This window comes from Orcinus orca, chromosome 8, assembly GCF_937001465.1.
Source record: "Orcinus orca chromosome 8, mOrcOrc1.1, whole genome shotgun sequence".
NCBI classification, from domain to species: domain Eukaryota; kingdom Metazoa; phylum Chordata; class Mammalia; order Artiodactyla; family Delphinidae; genus Orcinus; species Orcinus orca.
The window spans coordinates 24077821-24093814 of NC_064566.1; the positions used below are offsets into that span (position 1 = coordinate 24077821).

The window sequence follows — 15994 nt, forward strand, 5'->3', positions numbered from 1 at the left end:
TGAGTATTCCATCCTGAGAAAAGATTCAGCCTGGTACCGCCAGCCTTGGCAGAACGTCAAGTCAATCACGTTTGGTCTTCAGGCCCAGCAGTCCCTGTGCTGGGATCTCCCACCTCGGGCACTTCCATTCCTGGCAACTGTTACATCAAAAAATACCTATCCCTGGTCCCATTACCTCAAAGTCTGTGCAGAACAAATAAGCTAAAATCCAACTGTTTTTTTAAGCAGGCCACAGGTTGCCTCTTCTTATTCTAAGGAATCCCTGGAGTCACAAAGCTACCTCCAATGGTGGACTTTCAGGGACTCTATGGGCCAGGGCAGTTATCCTGTTGATCAGTAAGATGATCTACTCCATCAACCTGCTCTGTCCTCAAATTCCTCCTTTAATGTTCCTCAGGCCAGAATGTATACAGTGATTGAAATACATGTATTGTGACCAAAGTTTCCAGTGTCCCAATTTGCCCAGGACACGGTGTCTTCAACCATTATCCTGTCTTTCATTCTCAAAAGTGTCCCTGTTTGGACAATAAATTGTATGTTAACTAGTTATTACCCAGTTTAGGCCTTATATTACCCCATAGATGAGGGCTCTGGAAGAAAATGACACAGAACAAGTTTTAGCAGGGAGAGGAGTTAAAGGGGGCTCTAGGCCCAGCGTGCTGTCTGGCTCAGCAGGTGTTGCAGTAGGATTGAAGGGCCCTGAAGCATGAAGACCCTGGTCGCTGGAAGGCGAAGTCGGCCGGAGAGGTGCAGGGCAGAGGGCAGACTCTCCCAGCACAGGAGAGGAAGATCCCCCATCACGCGCTCCTGTTCTCGGGAGGAGGGAAGAGAGTGCGTGGCTGACCAGAACCTATCCTTCCTAGAACCAACGGCCCTAGGAATCAAGTCCCAACTCTGCTCTGTTCCTGTCTTCTCAGTAAATGGAAACTAGTCCTCACATTGGACACCAAGTTAGAAAGCAGATGTCCTTTGGCCTGTGCTGCTACGTGAAAATGTGATCTGAAACTCCTGATTCGCCCCACTCTTCAGAGACCACCAAGGCCCCGACCGTCTCCAGGCTCCTTTAAATCCTCATGTCGGGTTCTGCATTTCTTGCAGCCTCCCGTGTCCATTTTTCTCTTTGACCCGCATGTAACAGGTGTTCAAATCCCCAAGGGATTAGAGATCACATCCCAGATCATAGACTCCGAGAGCCAACAGGGAGGGCAGGGGTGTTTCTGTCACATGTTGCCAGTAAGGAACACGAGCCCAGAGACAGGGTGACTGGGCAAGTCTACACGGGGGTCAGTGATTCGGCCCAGCTCAGAACCCAGGCCTCCTGATCCCAAGCCAGAACTCACTCCCAGTGCCCACTCAGAAAAGCCTAGAAGCTGCTGGGCTGCGTGGCCCAGGGCTCTCTCCAGGTGGCCTTTAAAAACAAGGAGATTGAGGAATTCCTCGGTGGTCCAGTAGTTAGGACCCGGTGCTTTCACTGCCGGGGCCTGGTTCGGTCCCTGATCAGGGAACTAATATCCCACAAGCCTCGCAGGGCAGCCAAAAACAAACAAACAAAAAAAAACAAGGAGATTACATCTCTCAGGGGTGGCTTCAGGGTGGCCCTATAAAGGCCAGGTGGTCTCCAAGGTTCCTTCTGAAATAAAAGTACCCTGCAAAGGGCACAGTGGCTTCCCTTCTCCCCAGTACCTCCCCTCGTGGCCTGGCTGGGGAAAGCAGGATTGTATGCCATGGTTTGCGGATTTCTTTTTCTTTTCCAGGTTACTCCTTTTTTAATGACGCTGAAGAGACCAAGGCCACCATCAAAGACTGTAAGTAACTGAGGTCAAGCTGCCCGAGGCCGTTTTGAGGCTATTGTTGGGCACATGGGCTTGAATGATGCTCTTGTGGGACCACACTCAACATCTGATGACCTGAAACAGTAAAGGCTAGAAGATGGCAGGAGAAACACGGTGGACAGAGCAAGTCTGTGGCTTCCTTAACCTCCTCCAGACTCAGTTTCCTTGTCTATAAAGTGGTGAGACACCTGCTGGGTTGTGAGGTGTTCAGGTAACAATACATACAAAGCGCCTGGCCTGTGCCAGCAGTGTAGATGCTCCAAATACTGGTGCCCTTTAGCAATAATAATCATAATTACTAACCATTAGAGGCCTTGGTGTTGATAACGTCTACAAAGAATCTGAGCTCACTAAGCAGGTCACGTTTATAATTGTAAGGTAATGGAGGATCTCAGATGGCCTCGTTGATTCTGAAAATTAACACTCAAGGTTTCACTTCTGCAGATGGAGAAGGTTTAAGAAAGGGAACTTTGGAGCTTTCATTTTTTAAAGATGATGATGGTGATGATTGCTCTTAGTTACTGAGACCCACGCCAAGGTCCTGGCTCAGGGGCCTGGCCAACTAGGACAAAGTAGCCTCCTGGGGCTTCAAGCAGTGTTCCCATTCATCTTAAATCGCTATAAGATTAATAGCTACTGTTAGTGTTTGTGAAGCCCTTACTATGTGCCCAGCACGGTGCCAGGCCAAGTATTCTACCTACATTAACTTATTTAATCCTCATGATAACTTTGCTAGATCGTAATGTTATCCCCATTTGTATCTGAGGAAACTGGAGGTGCTGTAACTCAAAAGTTACAAGTTATAAGTCCATGCCGAGCAGAGATTCCAACTCATCTTCTCAAAGTCTATGCTCTTATATCCTGTGTCCTTCACCACATGCCCACAGGTGCACGCACACATGCACGCACGCTCCCAGACCCTGCTGTCCACTCTGCTGTCCACTCAGTTGAGACCTAAGACTCAGGACTCCTCTGGGTCTGGGCCCAGCTCCACAATTGTTCAGAGAACAGGAGATTTTCAACTTAGTACCTGCTGAAGGGGCCCAGGCCCGACAAGCTAGGAAACTGTCAGAACTGGCCCAAGTGAAGTACCCCAGCCCCTCTGCACTTGATCTCTCCTCTCCACACACTCCCCACCTCCACCACAGAAGCACCAGAGGACAAAGCCTACGGGCCTGGCTTTGCTGCTGGGCATCTCCGGATCCTGGCACGGGGTGCAGGCTCTATGGCTGGACTGCTAGCATCATGGGGACGTGCGTGTGATGAGCTCGATTGAGAAACTGCCACGCCAGCCTCCACCCAGCTTCTGGAGGACAGCGGACCAGGATTTCAACCAACGACTGAGAACATATCCTTTGGCCACATTTTAACAGTCTCCAGTTTCAAGGCAGCCAAACCTCTCCAAATCCCACAGACAGCAGAGAGCCCGGGCCATGTCCCCACTCGCCCTGCGGCAGGCACAGCTGCAGGGGCACATTGAAGATGAAGATCATTGTGAGACAGGGAGCTACCCCCCCAGAGCACTGTGGAACTCCAGAGAGAAGTTTGGGGCGGGGCTCAGGGTACTGCTGCTGCCACCACCTCAGACTGACCTTGGGGACGTTGGATCTGGGAAGCTGCCTCAACGTGGCCACACACTGATGGCTTCAGCCCCTGTGCCCCCCCAACACCGTCACCCCACCACCCGCCAAGCAAGGCCTCCAGCCGAGCCGAGCCGTGACTGCCCTCAAAGCCACCACTGAGGAGTAGGAACAGGTAAAACAGGGTTATTTATCTCTGGCAAGACCCACAAGGGGAAACTCCCACCATCCCCACAGCCCTGCCTCATGCTGACCCATCCTGTGTTCATCTCATCAAGCCAGATCTCTTCCATCCAAAGCACGCGGAGAAAGCATCGAAATTAAAAGGGTGACTCTTCCACTTCTTGCCACTTTGGCATTTCAGAGAAAGCTTGTTGTCTAGTCACCAGTTAATAATTCGTCTGTGTTTGTCTTGATGACTGCATTTGTTGTCTCTCTTCTTAAAAGATTAAATTAAAACAGTGGCCAGGTCTTCTCTGCAGGTGATACCGCAGAGCGTGACATTGGATCAGATAGGAGGGCAGAACCCTTTCTCGGTCTTGATCAACCGACCGTCAGCCCTGCTCACCTGCTCACCTGCATTCACCTCTCTCTACCTGGCGACAACCCCACTGTCAGCTGATCTCACCAGAGCATTCACTGTGGCTTGGCCCATATGCATGGGCACGTTTTCCCACATCAATACAATTCCAGGCTGTAATGTAGGAAAGGGTGGAGGAGGGGCCGAAGGGACCCCGAGAGTTGAAGTCACGCATTCGTGTCATTGTTTGTTCCAGAGAATGATGAGCGGCAGTTATTAGGGCTGGGGGCCCTGATGCCGGACTGTTCACATGCGATCTCAGCTCCAACGTCGGGCAGGCACATGACCTGGATCGTGCTCCCCAGACATCGCCAGGGCTCGCTCCGTTCTGCTCAGACATCTTCTTGTCCAAGAGCTTTGTCTGTTCACTCTTATTACAATTGCAAGATCACTCAGCCCCTTCACCATGACCTCTATTCTCCCACCCCGCTACATTCCTCTCCATGGCATTTATCACCAACTGAAATAGGCCATGTTTGTTCACTGGACATTCCTTCCCACTTGGGTGCAAGTCCCCTGAGAGGAGAGCCTGGGACCTGTTTCGTGATGTCTGTCCCGTGCCTGCTGCAGAGAGTACACTGTGTCTCAGCACTCGTGAGTCCGTGAGTGAAGGACCTCCAGGGAGATGCCAGCCACTCGACACCTCTGTTTTCTTATACGTAAAGTAGGAGAGTAAGAAACGTGCATCATAAGGGTGGGCGAGATTGGGTGTGCACCTGGTAGTAGCAAACACTCAACAAACTTTAATAATTATTCTTTAAGTATCTATTGAACACCTGCCATGAAAGACATGCTGAAGCAGAAATTGTGAACATCTGCTTTGAAACGGAACTGCTCTGGGTTCAAGTCCTGGCTCCACCTCTCTGGATGAAATTCATAAACTCTGTGGGCTTCAGTTGCTCCTCAATAAATGGAAATAGCGATTATACCACACAGGGTCGTGGCAGGTATTAAATGAGATACTGTATGTGAAGCCCTTACAAGCACTTGGCACTTAGTAAGCGCTCCTTTAATATCAGCTGTCATTACACATGAACAATGGACGAGATGGACCTCTACAGTAGAGGTAGAAAGGGACCAATGCTGGAACACTGAGGAACACGCAGGTGCTATGGGACAGAGAGGGCTCTAACCCAGAGGGTGAGTTCCGAGAAGACTTCCTGATGAGGTTTTGTGAGAGTGGGTTCAGCTGGGTGGAAGTGGGGATCGGGAAGCATGTGCAAAGGAAGCAGGAGAAAGTCAAGCCCCATTGGGACCATCTGACCCAAAGGAGGGACGATGTTGGGGAGCAGCAAGGGATAAGCCTGGAGAACTGGGTGGAGGTCCATGTGTGAAGGGCCTGACTAACGTGGCAGCCTCTGCGCGGGAGACCACAGGGTACCACTGCAGGATGTCACGCCAGGTAGTGACAAGACCCACTGGCACTGAGACAGGCCCCTCCTGGGCAGTGGTGTGGTACACAGGACACCATTCCCTCCATGGACAGCATACTTATTCTGTCATTCAGTATTTATAGCATCATGTCCCTACAGCAGGGAAGGTGAGTAGAGTGCAGCATGGTGGCCGCTCCACAATACTTACTGAGCACCTACTATATGCCCAGCACTGTGCTAGGTGCTGGGGGATACAGGTGGGAACACAAATCCCTGCCCTCTAGTGGGAAAAGTCAGCCAGTGAGCAAAATAAATAAATATATAATATGTTCCATGGTGATGAATATGACAGCAAAAAATAAAACTAGCACATGGAGTGTTGAGTAGGGTGAGCGTGTGCAATTCCAGCTCAGGCAGTCAGAGAAGGCCTCGCTGAGAAGGTGACTTTGAGCAAAGATGGAGATGAGGGCGTGAGCCCCTGGACACCCAAGGGAAGAGCACTGAGGGCAAAGGGAGCAAGTGCCCCAAGGTGGGATGTGCCCGTGAGTTTCAGAAGGAGCCGGGAGGCCAGTGTGGCTGGAGCGGGCTGAGCAAGTGATGTGGGGGCAGGGAGGGGTGATCTGGTACCACCTTTTACTTTTTAATCATATACATTTTGCAGCAACGTGAGTGTCTCAGATTTACAGTGTGATTTCTAGTTTAACTCGGCCTTGAGGTCACACCTTGCTTTCTGCTCTTCATAAGCTCTACTCTCTTTGCTTTTACCTGTGTCCCTTCTAGTCTGTTCTCCACACACTAGCCAGAGGGATCTTCTTAAAAAGTAGACCTTGTTAAAGTCCTAAGTCTTCGCTTTACTCTTTGAATAAAATCCCATGTCCTGGGCTTCCCTGGTGGCGCAGCGGTTGAGAGTCCGCCTGCTGATGCAGGGGACACGGGTTCGTGCCCTGGTCCAGGAAGATCCCACATGCCGCGGAGTGGCTAGTCCCATGAGCCATGGCCGCTGAGCCTGCGCGTCCGGAGCCTGTGCTCCGCAACGGGAGAGGCCACAGCAGTGAGAGGCCCGCGTACCACCAAAAAAAAAAAAAGAAAAAAATCCCACATCCTTACCATGTGCCCACGTACCTGCCGGCAGCCCGGTGCCCCTACCGCCACGCCTGGGCACCCCACGGGCCTGCCTGGTCGCCACCCTTGGCTTTGCACATGCTGCTCTTTCCCTCCGGGACACCCTCCCACCTCCTGACATCAGCGTGAGTGTCTCCCGTCCAGGAGACTCGCCCTGGCCACCCCATCTACAGCAGGTGCTTTCCTCCGCCTCGTTCTCTATCTAAGGCCTCCTTCCTTCATAACACTTAACTCAATGGCGATTTGTGTTTCACTTGTGTTTTCCTTGCCCAATAGTCCTTAACCTCCAGGTGAGCAGGGACCAAGTCTGTGTTGTTCACTTTCTATCTCCAGCTCAGAGCCCGGAACTTGGCACACAGTAGGGCCCCAGTGTTGAATACAAACGCTCCTTAAACCTACTAATTATTCCCAAAGAGCCCAGCACGCTGTCTCCTACCACAAAGGTGTTCAATTAATAGTTGCCCATTTGGTGTGATTTGAGGTCGTGGCCTCCAGCTTCCTTCCTACAGCTGTAAATCACTCTGTTGCAGACGCTGTTTCCAGTTGCTTGAAAACAAGTGGCATCAAAAGTCAAGACTGTCACAGTCATAGTCGAACAAGTAAGTGTAAGAGATGCCATCTGTCATTGGTAATTTCTTAAAACCATTCATGAGACAAAGTAATCTACTTTAATAAGCTTTGAGACTCAGTGTTTGAGTGAGTCCCGTTATTTCCCAAAGAACATAGCAGAGAAATTGATGATTACCGTCATAAGTGTTATCAAAATCCAATTTCTTTCTTTTGACTTGGAAATGGTATCAGGAGAATTAAAGTAATGTTCTAACCACGTTAAATTTCTGAATAAGGGTTTGTTTCTCCTGGTCTACTGTGAATCCTTCTCACTGAAGTACTCAGGGATGATACTAAAGAAACCACATGAGTTGGCAATTCTGTTCTTAGTTCTTTCCCAGAACTAAGATCTACCCAGGACAGGGTTGAGCCTGCTGGGCTTGGTTCTAGCCATTTAACATGCATTAAATCATAATCCTCTAACCTGTGCTATGAGGTAGGTACTCTTATGTTGACTTAAAAAAATGCACAACATGGGAGTTGCGAGTTAAGTTTTTGGGGGGCAAAATGAGGACTGCAGCCCAGGAGACCGCGGTTCAGGTAACTCTGAGAAACTGCCCCGAGGAGGCGAGGGGAGGAGCCAGGAGATACAGGAGTTTTGCAGCAACGTCAGAAGATTGTTGATTTTTCTTTTTTGTTTTTCTAACATCTTCATTGGAGTATAATTGCTTTACAATGGTGTGCTAGTTTCTGCTTTATTACTGGGCATATCCCCTGAGAAAACCATAAGTCAAAAAGAGTCACGTACCACAACGTTCACTGCAGCTCTATTTACAATAGCCAGGACATGGAAGCAACCTAAGTGTCCATCGACAGATGAGTGGATAAAGAAGATGTGGCACATATATACAATGGAATATTAGCCATAAAGAGAAACGAAATTGAGTTATTTGTAGTGAGGTGGATGGACCTAGAGTCTGTCATAAAGATTATTGTTAATTAAAGACAACCAAATGTCTCAACTTAAAGAATTCAGCGCTTTTCTAGGTATGGGAAGATGCAAGAGTCTGGGCTCAGTGAAATCATTCCTTTGATGTGCACCTCAGCTATCTGGGGCCAGTATCCTGTATTTTCACATCCTGAGTTTCCTCAGGGCTCGCCTTAGGGAGTGGCTGCAGTCTGATGGCTGCTAGATGGCAGGGATCCTTTTCAGCCCTGAGTCGCCTCAGGGCTCACCGGCTCACGTTGGAGGGTTGCAATCATTGATGACTGTGCCATCCTTTGTGTATTGATATGGCAGGAAATATTCCATTTGTAAATATTCCATTCCATTTATAAATATTCCATTTATCACTACTAACCCATTTTAGAGAGAAGATAACTAGAGAGATTTGGTTACAGAGCTAGAAGAGGTGAATTCAGGACCCAAACCCAGCCAGCCAGGCTCCAGAGCAAGTCTTAACTATGATACAATGGAACAAGAGAAATACCAGTTTTTCATGCAAAACATAATGGCAGGATTAGTCCAGCCAGACAGTTGTAGCTATGGGATCTCAGTACAACCACACTGCTTTTCAGAAAGAAGAATGGAAACGTCATTCGACTGTCATTTCATTAATTCCGTAGAATTGGTAATTCCATCGAGCAGGGAAAGTTCGTGAGCCAGTGTTGCTGGTCGATGTAAATAGGATGTCTCTCTGTGTGTGTGTTGTAATTACTTTAGTAGAAGAGGACATTTCACAGCTAGGTATGGTTCCCAGTAGAAGAAGACATTTCACAGCTAGGTATGGTTCCAAGTAGAACGCTCGGTCATCACTTTGGGAAATAACCATGAAGGAGCATTTCTCATGGGTTCATGGGAAGTTGTACAACTCTTCAATTTTTCTGTTTTAGTTTTTAGCTAACTTTTTTTCCTTCCCTAAAGGCCTCCAGAGCTCTCACCTATGGGAATTTGTGAGAGACCTTCTTCTATCTCCTGAGGAAAACTGTGGCATTCTGGAATGGGAAGATAGGGAACAAGGTATTTTTCGGGTGGTTAAATCAGAAGCCCTGGCAAAGATGTGGGGACAAAGGAAGAGAAATGACAGAATGACGTATGAAAAGTTGAGCAGAGCTCTGAGGTAAGTGAACAGCATGAAATGCCGTGAGCCTTCAGGCAGAGTTATATAAAAAGTGTCATGAGACAACACCTCGGCTCTTAGGTACAGGTGGGATTAGGGTTTGTAAACTGACATGCTGTCCTTTCCATTCTTGGCAGTGTTCCCTGGAGATCACTCTGAAGCCAGGCTATCAGACACACACACACACACACACACACACACACACACACACGTTTTGAACCAGATGTGGTGAGGTTCGCTCTTCAAGATGACTGGGAAAGGTTTAAGTGTAAGTTGATAAGAGGGTGTGAAAATACCAGGGTAACCAAAGACCAGCCTGTCACCTGAGAGGAAAGAGGAACGTGTTTATGCGCTGTTGTTTTCCCAGGGTATGAACCCTCCTCACGTCCCTCTTCTGCTGTCTTTCACAGGTACTACTATAAAACAGGAATTCTGGAACGGGTCGACCGAAGATTAGTATACAAATTTGGAAAAAACGCGCACGGGTGGCAGGAAGACAAGCTATGATCTCCTCCATCATCAAGCTCATTTTATGGATTTCTGTCTTTTAAAACAATAGATTGCAATAGACCTTGAAAGTTCACTCAAGCCTGCAAACGTGCTGATAAAATTTCTCCACATCTCAGCTTACATTTGGATTCAGAGTTGTTTTCTACTTGGGGGTGATGACAGCAACCCTTAAGAAATTCCTTTTTTTTTTTTTTTTTTTACCCGAGGGGAGGAGGGGATGATCTTTTGTGGTACCCGGATCAAACATCACTTCCCTAATGAAGAGTTGCAGAACCACAATGCCCTGTGCCATTGCTGCTGCTCAGAGAAAAAGGATCCAATTCTGCCATTAGAGGCTCATCCGGTGCTCCCATTCCAAAGGCTCAGAAGTTTTCACATAGTTAACTGTGGCAGCTCACAAAGCAAAAAAGAAGTGATTAGTTTGTAGTTAATATAGTAGGACGGGGTGAGATGTGGGTAAGACAAACATACTGTAGATTTTAAATTGTTAAAGTCAAATTCCATAGAAAAGTTTCTTAATTAGTAAAGGAGCTAAGCCGTCAAGCTGGTACATAATTGGACTTCGCACAGGCTAATAGCGAGTTTCTTAACCAGAACATCTTTTTAGCCACTCAGCAAAACTCCCATGGCCATCCTTCTGGAGTAACACAAAATTAGGCACATTCTTAATTCTTGCTGAGTGTATTCCCCCTCTTCTCCTAGGTGGGAGGCATCAGATGTGCAAAGAGTCGACAGATGCTCACATCAATTTCCAAATCACCTCTGTTTTATGATTCAGGTTCTCAACACAATAAAATCGTAATTCATTCATTCTGTCTGTGGGCAAGACGTTACACCTTTATAGAACTGGGAATGTGTTGATGGCTCTGTAATGGCCAATTAAATTATGAGCCTCTCGTTTTGTCTTCCCACCCGATGAGTACGCAAGCTCTAAAATGCATATTTCCTTGACAAAATTAGCGACGTTGGATATACACCAGTGAATGTTCACAAGTTAAAGTATGCACTGACATTTTCTCATCAGTCACTGGTAGGTGAGCCATTAGTGACCTCCAGCTGGGTGGACTGCCCCTAGAACTCCTTCCCCAGAGCAGGAAGCCTCATGTGACGAGGCACTGAACGACAATACAGGCTGAGGGCCTCCATCTTAGAGTTTCACGTCAAAAGTAACTTGTTTTTAAAAAATGTGAATGACTGTAAAATAGTCTATTTTTTAGATTCATGTGTTTTCCAGGTGGATACAGTTTGTAAACAATGTGAATAAAATATTTAACATGTTACACTGTCTCCATATTGTCCAATTTAGCAAGGCCAACTCAACAAACATTGACAACCTATAAAACCTTTGATGACCCTTCCACTTCCTAGCATTTAGGAGATGGAGAGTCCCAGAGAACCCCAAAAGATGCAAGGAATATATGAAGTGATCCTCCACACCACCTTTCTATCCTAAGCCAGAGGTCCCCTCACAAGATGGAAGCCATGGTCCAGTGGGTCCTACAGCTATGTTTTTGTTTTTTTGCTTGTGTTTTGAGGTTTTGTTTTGTTTCTTATTTTGAATTAGTTGCCTTATTTAAAAATCAGGAGATTTACAGACAAATCCAGATTACCAATTTCTTTTTGAAAATCCCATCTGGTACCACTAGTTTCTCAGTGCCTGTCACAGTAATTTCCTGGACCTGTGTGGAAGAGCATTTGGTCACCACTTCATGCTGCCTCACACGCTGAACTTTGTTCTTGCACTGTTGTGGTTGGTTTGAGGGTTTTCTTTGTTGTTTTCTTTTTAATACAATTTTTAAAGGTTACACTCCATTTACAGTTATTACAAACTATTGGCTATATTCCCCATACTGTACAGTACATCCTTGTGGCCTATTTTACACCCAATAGTGTGTGCCTTCCCCTCCCCCATCCCTACCTTGCCCCTCTCCAACCAGCAACCACCAGTTTGTTCTCCACATCTCTGAGTCTGCTTCTTTTTAGTTATATTCACCAGTTGGTTGTGTTTTTTAGATTCCACATATAAGGATATCATACAGTATTTGTTGTTCTCTGACGTATTTCACTAAGGATAATTACCTCCAAGTCCATCCACATGGCGGCTAATGGCAAAATTTCATTCTCTTTTATGGCTGAGCAATATTCCATTGTATATATGTACCACATATTCTTTATCCATTCATCTGTCGATGGACACTTAGGTGGCTTCCATATCTTGGCAATTGTAAATAATGCTTCTTTGAACACTGCAGTGTATGTATCTTTTTTTTAACATTTTTATTGGAGTATAATTGCTTTATGATGTTGTGTTAGTTTCTGCTGTATAACAAAGTGAATCAGCTATATACATACATATATCCCCATATACCCTCCCTCTTGCATCTCCCTCCCACCCTCCTTATCCCACCCCTCTAGGCGGTCACAAAGCACCGAGCTGATCTCCCTGTGCTATGCGGCTGCTTCCTACTAGCTATCTATTTTACATTTGGTAGTGTATATATGTCCATGCCACTCTCTCACTTCATCCCAGCTTACCCTTCCCCCTACCCGTGTCCTCAAGTCCATTCTCTACGTCTGCGTTTTTATTCTTGTCCTGCCCCTAGGTTCCTCAGAACCATTTTTTTTTTTTTTAGATTCGATATATATGTGTTAGCATACAGTATTTTTTCTCTTTCTGATTTATTTCACTCGTATGATAGGATCTAAGTCCATCCACCTCACTATAAATAACTCAATTTCGTTTCTTTTTATGGCAGAGTAATAGTCCCTTGTATATATGTGCTACAACTTCTTTATCCATTCATCTGTCAATGGATACTTAGGTTGCTTCCATGTCCTGGCTATTGTAAGTAGTGCTGCAATGAACATTGTGGTACATGACTCTTTTTGAATTATGGTTTCCTCAGGGTATATGCCCAGTAGTGGGATTGCTGGGTCATATGGTAGTTCTATTTTTAGTTTTGTAAGGAACCTCCATACTGTTCTCCATAGTAGCTGTATCAATTTACATTCCCACCAACAGTGCAAGAGGGTTCCCTTTTCTCCACACCCTCTCCAGCATTCACTGATTGTAGATTTTTTGATGCTGGCCATTCTGAATGGTGTGAAGTGATACCTCATTGTAGTTTTGATTTGCATTTCTCTAATGATTAGTGATGTTGAGCATCCTTTCATGTGTTTGTTGGCAATCTGTACATCTTCTTTGGGGAAATGTCTATTTAGGTCTTCTGCTCATTTTTGGATTGGGTTTGTTTATTTTTTTGATATTGAGCTGCATGTGCTGGTTGTATAATTTGGAGATTAATCCTTTGTCAGTTGCTTCATTTGCAAATATTTTCTCTCATTCTGAGGGTTGTCTTTTGGTCTTGTTTATGGTTTCCTTTGCTGTGCAAGAGCTTTTAAATTTCATTAGGTGCCATTTGTTTATTTTTGTTTTTATTTCCATTTCCCTAGGAGGTGGGTCAAAAAGGATCTTGCTGTGATTTATGTCATAGAGTGTTCTGCCTATGTTTTCCTCTAAAAGTTTGATAGTGTCTGGCCTTACATTTGGGTCTTTAATCCTTTTTTTTTTTTTTTTTTTTTTTTTTGCGGTACGCGGGCCTCTCACTGTTATGGTCTCTCCCGTTGCAGAGCACAGGCTCCGGACGCGCAGGCTCAGCGGCCATGGCTCACGGGCCCAGCCACTCCGCAGCATGTAGGATCTTCCAGGACGGGGGCACGAACCCGCGTTCCCTGCATTGGCAGGCGGACCCTCCACCACTGCACCACCAGGGAAGCCCCCTTAATACATTTTGAGTTTATTTTTGTGTATGGTGTTAGGGAGTGGTCTAATTTCATTCCTTTACGTGTAGCTGTCCAGTTTTCCCAGCACCACTTATTGAAGAGGATGTCTTTTCTCCATTGTATACTCTTGCCTTCTTTATCAAAGATAAGGTGGCCATAGGTGCATGGGTTTATCTCTGGGCTTTCTATCCTGTTCCAATGAGTTATATTTCTGTTTTTGTGCCAGTACCATACTGTCTTGATCACTGTAGCTTTGTAGTATAGTCTGAAGTCAGGGTGCCTGATTCCTCCAGCTCTGTTTTTCTTTCTCAAGATCACTTTGGCTATTCACGGTGTTTTGTGTTTCCACACAAATTGTGAAATTTTTGTTCTAGTTCTATGAAAACTGAAATTTGTAGTTTGATAGGGATTGCATTGAATCTGTAGATTGCTTTGGGTAGTATAGTCATTTTCACAATGTTGATTCTTCCAATCCAAGAACATGGTTTATCTCTCCATCTGTTTGTATCATCTTTAATTTCTTTCATCAATGTCTTATAGTTTTCTGCATACAGGTTTTTTGTCTCCTTAGGTAAGTCTATTCCTAGGTATTTTATTCTTTTTGTTGCAACGGTAAATGGGAGTGTTTCCTTAATTTCTCTTTCAGATTTTACATCATTAGTGTATAGGAATGCAAGAGAGTTCTGTACATTAATTTTGTATCCTGCTACTCTACCAAATTCATTGATTAGCTCTAGTAGTTTTCTGGTAGCATCTTTAGGATTGTCTGTGTATAGTATCATGTCATCTGCAAACAGTGACAATTTTATTTCTTCTTTTCCATGTGTATTCCTTTTATTTCTTTTTCTTCTCTGATTGCTGTGGCTAAAAGTTCCAAAACTATGTTGAATAATAGTGGTGAGAGTGGGCAACCTTGTCTTGTTCCTGATCTTAGAGGAAATAGTTTCAGTTTTTCACCATTGAGAATGATGTTTGCTGTGGGTTTGTCATATATGGCCTTTATTATGTTGAGATAGGTTCCCTCTATACCTACTTTCTGGAGAATTTTTATCATAATTGAGTGTTGAATTTTGTCGAAAGCTTTTTCTGCATTTATCGAGATTATCATATGGTTTTTCTCCTTCAGTTTGTTAATATGGTGTATCACATTGATTGATTTGCATATATTGAAGAATCCTTGCATTCCTGGGATAAACCCGACTTGATCATGGTGTTTGATCCTTTTAATGTGTTGTTGGATTCTGTTTGTTAGTATTTTGTTGAGGATTTTTGCATCTATGGTCATCAGTAATATTGGCCTGTAGTTTTCTTTTTTTGTGACATCTTTGTCTGGTTTTGGTATCAGGGTGATGGTGGCCTCATAGAATGACTTTTGGAGTGTTCCTCCTTCTGTTATATTTTGGAAGAGTTTGAGAAGGATCAGTGTTAGCTTTTCTCTAAATGTTTGATAGAATTCACCTGTGAAGCCACCTGGTCCTGGGCTTTTGTTTGTTGGAAGATTTTTAATCACAGTTTCAATTTCAGTGCTTGTGTTTGGTCTGTTTATATTTTCTATTTCTTCCTGGTTCAGTCTCGGAAGGTTGTACTTTTCTAAGAATTTGTCCATTTCTTCCAGGTTGTCCATATTATTGACATAGAGTTGCTTGTAATAATCTCTCATGATCCTTAGTATTTCTGCAGTATCAGTTGTTACTTCTCCTTTTTTATTTCTAATTCTGTTGATTTGAGTCTTCTCCCTTTTTTTCTTGATGAGTCTGGCTAATGCTTTATCAATTTTGTTTATCTTCTCAAAGAACCAGCTTTTAGTTTTATTGATCTTTGCTATTGTTTCCTCCATTTCTTTTTCATTTATTTCTGATCTTATCTTTATGATTTCTTTCCTTCTGCTAACTTTGGGAATTTTTTGTTCTTCTTTCTCTAATTGCTTTAGGTGTAAGGTTAGGTTGTTTATTTTAGTTTCTTGAGGCAGGATTATATTGCTATAAACTTCCCTCTTAGAACTGCTTTTGCTGCATCCCATAGGTTTTGTGTCATCGTGTTTTCATTGTCATTTCTTTCTAGGTATTTTTTGATTTCATCTTTAATTTCGGTGATCTCTTTGTTATTTAATATGTATAGTTTAGCTTCTATGTGTTTGTTTTTTTTCCTGTAATTGATACCTAGTCTCATAGCATTGTGGTCGGAAAAGATACTTGATACCATTTCAATTTTCTTAAATTTACCAAGGCTCGATTTGTGACCCAAGATATGGTCTATCCTTGAGAATGTTCCAAGTGCACTTGAAAGTGTATTCTGCTGTTTTTGGATGGGATGTCCTATATATATCAATTAAGTCCATCTTGTTTAATGTGTCATTTAAAGCTTGTGTTTCCTTATTTATTTTCATTTTGGATGATTTGTCCATTGGTGAAAGTGGGGTGTTAAAGTCCCCTACTACGATTGTATTACTGTCGATTTCCCCTTTTATGGCTGTTAGCATTTGTCTTATGTATTGAGGTGCTCCTATGTTGGGTGCATAAGTATTTTCAATTGTTATATCTTCTTC

At 44.6% G+C, this 15994-nt stretch overlaps 1 protein-coding gene across 7 annotated transcripts in view; it reads left to right on the forward strand.

The window, feature by feature from the left end:
- ELF5 (E74 like ETS transcription factor 5) overlaps positions 1-10946 on the forward strand; it is a 30035-nt gene extending 19089 nt beyond the window's left edge. For 5 of the 7 annotated variants that reach the window (XM_004263993.4, XM_033410405.2, XM_004263994.3 and 2 more), the window contains 4 exons: positions 1755-1805; positions 7018-7086; positions 8961-9156; positions 9567-10946. In XM_004263993.4, the coding sequence (XP_004264041.1) occupies positions 1755-1805; positions 7018-7086; positions 8961-9156; positions 9567-9663 (413 nt within the window). In that variant the 3' untranslated portion in view covers positions 9664-10946. The remainder of the gene's footprint in view (positions 1-1754; positions 1806-7017; positions 7087-8960; positions 9157-9566) is intronic. The other 2 variants (XM_033410419.2, XM_033410415.2) reach the window with 2 other exon arrangements.
- Positions 10947-15994: the final 5048 nt, after the last annotated feature.